Raw genomic sequence first — 9169 nt, forward strand, 5'->3', positions numbered from 1 at the left:
AAGACAGCCACAGTTACTAATGTCAACAAGCAAGTTTGCTGTGTCACAGGGCTCTCTGCTGGCACAGGACACCACCTTTCCTGCTGAGGACACGATGCTGGTCTACACAAATATACACACTTCTTAAGCCCCTTATTTATTTTGGGTTTTTTTAAATGCCTTTTTTTCCACATCTTCTCACTGCCTCCCAGAGCACCTTTCTCTCCAGAGCTCAGCTGTGCCATTCCACCCCTGTGCCATCAGCAGGAGCAGAGTTTTCAGAGAACCAGCATTCCCCCTTTCAGATATATGAGCAAAATTAACTTTCCATGTAGAAAATAACTCATCTTAGTGTTTTGTTAACTGTATTATTGCTACCATTTTAAGCCAGCCAGGGAAGAATGTGTTCAAAATAGGAAATCAGCAATTCTACCACAGATACTGTCATTCTCTATACAAGGGAGTAATAAAATACAGCAAGACACCCTCAGGTTGCCCTTTCAGTGACAAAACACAAGATCTAGTAGTAAATCAGCATTTCAAAATGACAGAAATGGTCTTGCTTCTCACAACAAAATAAACACTAAGTGGTTCATAGACTTTCCAGAAATACTTCTCTGGAAATCAGAACTTCCATTAGTCGATAACATTCAGCCAAGTTTTATCCTTAGCTTTAAAAATCAAATCCAAAGACCCTTGCATGCCTTGAAGCTGATAACACCAAATCTCACTGCTCGAGAAATGTTTGATACATTAATTATCTCTATACAAAGCTTGCATTAGACAATCTTACATTACAATTTACAATCAATGAAGAAAGAAATGTAAACTCCACCAGTAATTACTATGGGCATTTCCACCATGGTATCTAGCATGATCTAAGTGACCCCACTCTTTGTTTTTTTATCTGTCCAAGTATCCACTCATATAAAGAGCTACAGAATGAACTGTAAAAACTCACTTCTAATGATTACGATGGTAGGATAGTGCTTTGTATAATATAAACAAATGTGAGAAATAATTTGAGAGTCATTAGTAAAAATTTTGTTAGGTACCAGTCTTTTAAGCCCATTTATAGAAATTTAAAATTTATAGAGTTAAAATAACATTTCTCAAGTTACTAGTGGTGGAAAGATAATTATAAATATACAGAATTACTACAATAATATAGATTACTAGAAGTTTTCTCTAGTCAGAGGTTGGTGACATCCATAATTTCAGTGAGAGCTGTATTAGGATTTTATGTAAGAAATTAATTTTGTACATTCTCAGCAGGATCATTGCAAATTCCTTTCGCAATTATTCTTTAGAACTTGATCCAATTCAAACCCAAGCAATGTGTGTCTCCTCAGTGCATTAAAAGAACTGAAGGTAAATAAAGGGAATATCATGTGGGAGTCATGCAGTACATATGTGGAAGAGTGTGTTGTACTCATGTTGGACAGTCCCACAGATGGGACTTAAACACAGAACAAAGTGAACAGTGAGGTCAGAAAGGTATCCCAGGAGAAAAACAGGACAATTGAAAAAGTTTATCAGGAGCATGAGGTGGGAAATGAAGGCTGGTATGTGAATCTGGAGATGTCCATGCCTGGGAACTTCTGGAGCACCCTTATCTTTGGCAGGCCAGTGCTACTGCTAAACACCAGTGCAATGACCTGCTACCACACAGGGTAAAATGAGCTGGATGTGGAACTGAGACCAGTACTGCATTATTGAAACATGGAATTAGATATTTGCTTTGTTTTTGTGCCTTTTTAAACTCAAGAGAACTGGTCTTGTACACTAGACATGAAAAGAGCAGGATGACCACCAGAACTGGTATCACAACATGCAATTACTCCCACTGTCCCTCCCCCCAAAATCTGATCCATCACAGTGTAAATGTGATTATTCCTACTGAAACCCCTAGACAAGGAATTCACAACACCAAGTGCTATACATGCTTTGCTGATATAAAGACGAAAACATTAGAAATGTACAATTGCTGTTAAAATTGTATTTAATATCACATTCCAGTGACTGGAAATTAATTCCAATTCTAACAAATTGATTACGGGGAAAGAAAGCAATCACACCGTCTCATGTATCTGAAGATGACTTAGAAGATCTTTTTCATTCCCAAACCTCATTAAACAATCAGTACATTTATGAGGCAAATCTGCTGAATGCCTGAAATCCAAATGAGTTTTAAGGTCTTCAATCTGTCCTGTTGAATACTCACAGTATTGACACAAATAAATCCCTTCAGATAAATGAGAGCTTAGGTGCTTGCAATATTCCAACATACCTGAAAATCCCTTCCCACAGTCATCACAAACATGAGGGAATATTTTGGTGTGCTCAATAGCTACATGCCTGTTGACATTTGTATGCAGCCTGCTCCTAAAGCCGCACACCTGGCACACAAAGAAGTTTTTGCATTTGTCAAAACTGATTTTGTTGATGAGGCTGTACTGGCCACGCTCCTTGTTGTTGTAGCTGTCGCTCAGCTCGATGAGCCGGCACGCGTGCTCGTTCACCACGTGGCTGTGCAGATCCTCGGGGTCGTTCGTCTCGTGCTCACAGAACTGACACAGGTACTGCTCGTCACAGCTGTGCTCCTGGAAGTGCAGGTACAGCTCGCTGCTGGAGGAGAACTGCACATCACACTGCTCACACCAGTAAAGGTGGTCGTTGAAGTGAGTGTCTGCTATGTGCTGACTCAGATTCTCAAAAATCACCGTTTTGTAATCGCAGTATTTACAGATGTATGGATCCTCCTCGTGTAGTTTTACGTGTTCAATGAGCTGCACCTTGCTGGAGAAACTTTCTTTACAAACTTTACAGACATGAGTGTCTGTACATGTCTTATGCTTCAGGATCATGTGTTGCTTCAGATCAGAGAAGTACTTGCTGTTGAACTCACAGAGCTCACACTTGTACAGACCACTGCTGTTGGCTCTCAGCAAGGGCCATTTCTGTTGAGCTGTGATATTCAAAGCCTGGTTCTTCTCAAAGATTTTACAGGTCTCCAGAGGGATTTCCTCAAGGTCCTCAGCTTCCAGCTTCTCAGGTGACACAGTCTGTGTTTCTATATCATGAACTTCTACTGCATTCACTTCTGTTGTAGAAATTTCTACAGTCTGGATATCTAGAGGTTTCTCTTCTTCTGTGGGGCTGTCACTGAATATAGGTGAGTCACATAAGTCTCTGCACATTCCATTGTTAGCACCTTTATCTGCAGAAGGAAATACATAGTAGAAGGTTGGAAAAAAACCACTACAAAACACCTGGGCCCATTTTTAACTTTTCAGTCAGCTGCAGCAGCTTTCAAATGCAATGACCAGTTATTTTTTCCCTGCCAGACCATGATGTATTTTCAGCTAACAAAGCAATACCAGAAACTATAAATTCTTCAGCATTTCTGTCAAAGAAAGGAAGTTCTACAAAAAGCCAGCAGCAGCTGGGCTCTCCAACCTCCCAGCACCTCATCTGCAAACACACTGGCCTTTACCTTTATCCTTCTTTTTAGGGTCTGTGCAGTGCATCCCAACATTTGAGTGTGGCCCGCTCCAGTGAGAGCTCCCGGCATGCACCGGACTCCCGTCATCATCCGTGTCCAGGCTCTGCACAGGACTGTGGAATCTTCCTGCAAAGGGAAGGGAAGCATTTCATTCTCATAGTTTCTCCCATCCTGATTCCTGAATTTAGTCATAGACCTTACTTACTGTTTATTTATTCTATTTGCATAAATTTATCGTTATATACTAAGCACATAATAACCTACATTTTAAAAAAGTAACAACAAATACCTTGAAAATTATTTCCAGACATGCAAAAAACCCCAAAATAATTCAAAAAGTGACAAATCTGTCTAGAAGATTTCAGCAAAAAATACTGAATATACTACTGAAAATACTCTGCTGATTATACAGAAAAAAAATTAAAATCCTTAAATAAAATGTTACATTTAAAAAACACAACTTAAAAACTATTCTTCAATATTTCTGGACACTGAGTTTTAAAATATGATACTTTCTAAAACTTGTGCAGACTTTATCATTAATTATTAAAGCGAAAAGGAAACTAAATAGACTATAATAAATAAATAAAATAAAAAACCCTAAATAAACTAAAAATCCACCATCACATTTACTCTGCTAACTTTCCACCCACTATTGGATGTTTTATAAAAAGGCATTTTGTTTTGCCAGGTACAAATACAATTCAATGCAACTGTTGGTAATTTCCATCTGAACTCATCAACTTTGCTACCTAGGTAGTGAGTATTGGAAATACTTTAATCACCGTTATAAACGTAAAATTGAAGGGTCTTCTTCTACTTTGAAAACCGCATTTCTGTGAAAACTAACAAACAACCTCCCACCAGTCTAAGGCCTATCAAATCACAAGGACACTCAGAAATCACCTGCTATATATGGTGCATTCTATCTGCTTCTATGAATAGGAACATTAATAAAGAACTACAGAACAAGACCCCAAAACATAGTCTTACCTCTGTTTGTATCTGGCTGTCTCATGGAACAGACACTATAGCAGTGGTCAGAAAAAATTCCACTGTTGTCTATGTATCTGCTTGCACCTGAAGAATCTAAAAGAAAACATCAACAAAAACACCTAAGTACTCATGTCTTCTTGTAGCTACAGATATATTTCTTGTTAATGAAAATTCTTTTCACATTTTTACTTGTTTTGCAAGAATTCCTGTTGTGATTACACCTTCCAGCTGCTGCCCTGATGTTCGAAGTATCAGGTCCCTGCTCCCACTGAGGACACTGACAAGTGTGTGGTCTGTTTGGTGCTAAACATTCCTCTCTAAACCCCCCAACTTTTACAGAATTCCTCCCCTCTGTGGAAGCAGAATCACCTTCACTTGCAGCTAAAGCCAGTTCCCCCATGTGCAGGAGTACAGAACAAACCATTCAGGTGCATTGGCTCAAGGTGGCCCAACAAAGGAGCCTGCAGAGTGCTGCTGCCCGTTCAAGCCAAGATTTCTTATCTCATCCTTTGTGTCACTGCTTTCCCACATGTTGGCACAAATGGTCCCTTCTTGTAAAGTTAATTTTTCTGAGAAAAAAGATTAACTTACTAAAGTGTACATAACTAAAGCTCTAAACTGACCTGAGTAACGAGAAGGATGCAGAGTCTTCCTTTTTCTCTTTTTAGGATGTTCATTCATTTTGAACAGTCTACATGAACTGTAAAGTAAAAACATTAAAGAATTAGACTGGCTTTATCTAGTTTATCTTTCAGAAACTTATGGAACAATACCAGCATTTTGAAAACCTGTATATCAAAGACAAAAGTTTTTTCCCACTCCCCCTTCTTGCCCCCAGCCCATTTTGATAAGAACCCACTAAATACACACAGCTGCTGAAGTCCAGTTTCACATTCCTGCCCTGGAGCAAAAAGTTCACCTACAAGACAGACAAGTCAGAACTCCAGCACCAAGGGTCATCTACAAGCCCTCTCTCAATCACCCTTTTCACCAGAGACAGGACATTCTGAGGCAGAGCCCTTCAGGAACAAGTTTTATTGTTTAAAATACTAACACAGTCATGCTCTCTTACCAAAAATCCTAGACTCTTCAGTATCAGGAAGCAGAGTAGGTAAGAAGCTGGTGACTGCACAGCTTCCAAACGTAGTTAATGCATCAGCTCAAGACAACTTTCACCTACGGAGAGATGGCATTTTAACCTGCTCAGAACTTTAGTAGCACAAAATAGAAAAAACACAATCAGATACAAGTGATACAAATACTACAAAGAACAAATCTATGAAAATTGAAGCTAGAAAGCAACACAAGAAGTCGATATTAATTTCTATTAAGAGCATCAAAATTAGTATGGTCCATGCACTGTTGTATTTCTTTTTCTTTTGTCTCAGGTAAGTTGGCTTTGCTGCACTTGCCAGCTCCTGAGAGCAGAAAAATATTTGGAAATGCAACACAAATATTTGAGCTATATATGGGACAAACAGTCTTGAGGAAGAAAAGGCTGCAAACAAGGAATGTGATGCACGTTGCCGTAACTGAAGAGCGCTTGTGGGCCCAGGATCTTCTGCAGTCAGTGCCATGCACCGGAGGTGAAAGGAGGGAAAAAAGGGCCCCGATCAAGTCAGCGGTGTTCTCCTGAGATTAAATATTTTCTGTACTAAAATTTTATTTCAGGAGATGAAAAAATAATTGATTTTAACGTTATATCGTGATCTGGAAGTATCAGTACTCTCACCTGTGATTTTCTGTGATTGCAAGGGAAGAACCGACAGCGCACTGACACCGCAAGTCTCACCCCAGGTACCGCACGTGAAAAGCTCAACCTTTTCTGCACGGCCCGGCCCGCGGGGCAGCAAGCCGGGCTCTCTTCCAGCGCCTTTCCCGGCCCAGAAAAGCGGGATGCAGGCCCCAGAACCCGGATCCCAGCGGCCCGCGGCCTGCGCGGAGGCCGCGCGGGGAGCCCCGGCGGGAGCGCGGCGGAGGCTCCGCCCCGCCCCGCCCCGGGCGGCCGCGCAGCCGCGGGCCCAGGGGCGCCGGGACAGGGCCCGGCCCGGGGCCGCGCCGGGAGCCGCGGGCCCGGCCGTGAGTCACGGCTCTGCTCCCGGCGGGGCCGGGCACGGGCGGCTCCCGCCCCGCGGCTCCCGGGACTCACCTGCCGGCCGGCAGAGCCGCCCCGCTCCTCCGGGCCCGGCGCGGCCGCTCCGCCCGCCCCGCTCCTCCGGGCCCGGCGCGGCCGTCCCGCCCGCCCCGCTCCTCCGGGCCCGGCGCGGCCGCTCCGCCCGCCCCGCTCCTCCGGGCCCGGCGCGGCCGCTCCGCGGGCGCGGCGCGGGAAAGGGGAGAGCGGCCGCCGTGCGCGGCGCCCCCTGCCGGCAGCGGGCGCCCGCCCGTCGCCATGGCGACAGCGCGGGCCCGCGGTGAGGCCCCGGCCGGGCCTCGCACCGGCCCGTCCGCACGGCCCCGTCCCACACACACCCCGCCCGGGCCGGCAGCCCGTAAGGCTGCTTCAGAGCAGCGCCAGCGCTCCGCTTTTACACACGTCAGACGGTGGTGGCAAAGCCGGGACCTCGTAAAGCTCAACTTTAGTTTGTGTGTCAGTATAGACGCTGCTGTATAGGAGAGTCAATATAAAGTGTATCATAAATATCATATCATAAAGATATACAGTATAATAACGAAATACATACAAGAAAGACAGGGAGCTGCTGGAGAGGGTCCCGGGAGGCACAAAAGCTTTGTGAGTGTCTCTTGTGGAGAGACTTTGGGATGGGCCTGGGCAAGAGACCCGGCAGGGATCGCATCGATGCACATCAATATTTCAAAGGCAGGGGCCAGAAGATGGTGCCAGACTCTTTTTGGTGGTTCCGAGCAACAGGATGAGGAGCAATGGCCATAAACCAAAACACAAGAAGTTTGGCCTCAACATGAGGAAAAACGTGTTCACATTGAGGATGGTAGAGCAGTGGGACAGCTGTCCAGGGAGGGTGTGGGTTCTCCCTCTCTGGAGACATTCCAAACTCACCTGGATGTGTTCCTGTGTTACCTGCTCCAGGTGACCGTGCCTTGGACTGGATGATCTCCAGAGGTCCCTTCAAAAACTAACAGTTCTATGATTCTGTGAAATATGTATAAATAAGGATTTGAAAATTAAAATAAGCATCACTCTCTTTTCCAAATTTACAGTCACATCCCTTTTTGCTTATTTAATCTTTTTATCATGCCACAGGACAAAGCACCAAATGGTATTGATTCACAAAGCAGAACAAACAGCATCTTACTATTTTAAAAAATACCTCAATAATTTTGAAGACATGAGGCCACAACAGTCCCTTATTTCCATGACTTAAAATAACTTATGGAATTTTGCTAAGTGTTGTATTCATTGAATTGTTTTGCTCTGAATTTACCTACTTCTCTGAAAAAATTTTGAATTAGCAGAGAATCCACAATATCCCTAATGGTGTTGCTCTACTGATTAGTAAAAAAAGAAACCATACCCATCTTCTGGCCTTAGTGTTATTCATTATCTGGCAAATGAAACCAGACTTACTCTGTCTATAAAATCCTGCCTTTAGCCTTTGTCCTGAGGCTGGAAATATGTCTTTAGGGTAATGTGACTTGCTTAGAGTCAGATGGAAAGAGCTTCATGCTATGATCACACAGGAGTTTTGGTGGTAAGCAGCAAAGTAGAACTAAAGGTGTCCTTTTGCTGGCACAAAATAAATGTTGTATGCCTACAATCTCCTGCACTGAGTTACCAATCAAACAAGATGCTGGTCTCCCAGTTCAGTTTGTTCTCTGCTTTTTATTCCAGCCATGGTTGCTGAGGTTTCCCCAGACCAGCTTGTGTTAAAGGTCTCACAGATTGACTGTAGCCACCCAAAAGGGCGGATGCCCACGTACCTCTCCCTCTATTCACCGAAATGTTTTCCATACAAGCGTCAGGAAAGCGCTTTCCCCAGTTCCCAGCGGAGGGCAGTGATGAGAACCTAAAATCCACACACAGCAAAGGGAGAGGGGAAAAAAACCAAACCCAAGCCTTTGCTTTGAATTCAGTCTTGCTTGTGAGGCAAACTCAGGCGGACCAAAGCATTTTCTGTGCCTTTGGACTGATTTATTCTCCACCCAACGCGGCACAGCCCAACACCACTTATGTCAGATAAAAAGACAAGGCTCTGAGTAGAAGAACATCTGAGGAGGATCCCCTTTGAAGCTGCAGATCCAGTTCAAAGTCACAGGCATCAAACAGAGCTATCAATGCTTTAGACGGAAAAGCCTAAATTAGTCTAAATTAGTCTTTTTTTTTTAAACCACCACGTTCTTGGGATGTTGAGAGAGCTCTGGGTGAGGTTTTAATCACTCAGAACTGAAAACAGAGAAAAGCCCATGTGACATTCACATTCTTGTTTAAATGGACAACATAGATGATGCTCATTTCAATTAGTGGGGATGTATCCTGACCAAAATAAGCATGGGGTAAGCCCTTTCTTCAATGAAAGCACTTAGCACAGCTCATGAGGATAACCTTCACTGGAGGTAGGCTTGTTAGTGTTTAAAAGGACATGTAGGAGGTTACCTGAGGTGTCTTGTCTAGCATCAGGTTCTTTGCTCTTTTGCTACATGGGTTCAGAGTTTAGATTGAGTCTTTCCAAGGCAGGTTGGAAAACAGACTGATTTCTGAGCATAAAATCAGGA

The 9169-nt window shown here is 43.5% G+C and overlaps 1 protein-coding gene across 4 annotated transcripts; it reads right to left on the bottom strand.

Moving 5' to 3' along the window:
• Positions 1–706: 706 nt before the first annotated feature.
• ZNF639 (zinc finger protein 639) lies at positions 707–6747 on the bottom strand. Of its 4 annotated transcripts, none has more exons than XM_021544341.3 (6): positions 6630–6747; positions 5553–5656; positions 5104–5180; positions 4478–4573; positions 3476–3610; positions 707–3199 (listed from the first exon to the last, which is right to left on the bottom strand). In XM_021544341.3, exons 3-6 carry the CDS (start codon positions 5159–5161, stop codon positions 2052–2054), a joined length of 1437 nt encoding a protein of 478 aa, XP_021400016.1. In that variant the 5' UTR covers positions 5162–5180; positions 5553–5656; positions 6630–6747; the 3' UTR covers positions 707–2051. The 4 variants fall into 4 exon arrangements, with proteins under 4 accessions (XP_021400016.1, XP_021400015.1, XP_085444116.1 ...); XM_021544340.3 differs by lacking the exon at positions 6630–6747 and adding an exon at positions 6213–6441; XM_085587990.1 differs by lacking the exon at positions 6630–6747 and adding an exon at positions 6213–6441 and having other exon boundaries at positions 5553–5689.
• Positions 6748–9169: the final 2422 nt, after the last annotated feature.

The sequence above is a fragment of the Lonchura striata genome, chromosome 9 (genome assembly GCF_050655825.1).
Source record: "Lonchura striata isolate lonStrDom1 chromosome 9, ASM5065582v1, whole genome shotgun sequence".
NCBI classification, from domain to species: Eukaryota; Metazoa; Chordata; class Aves; order Passeriformes; family Estrildidae; genus Lonchura; species Lonchura striata.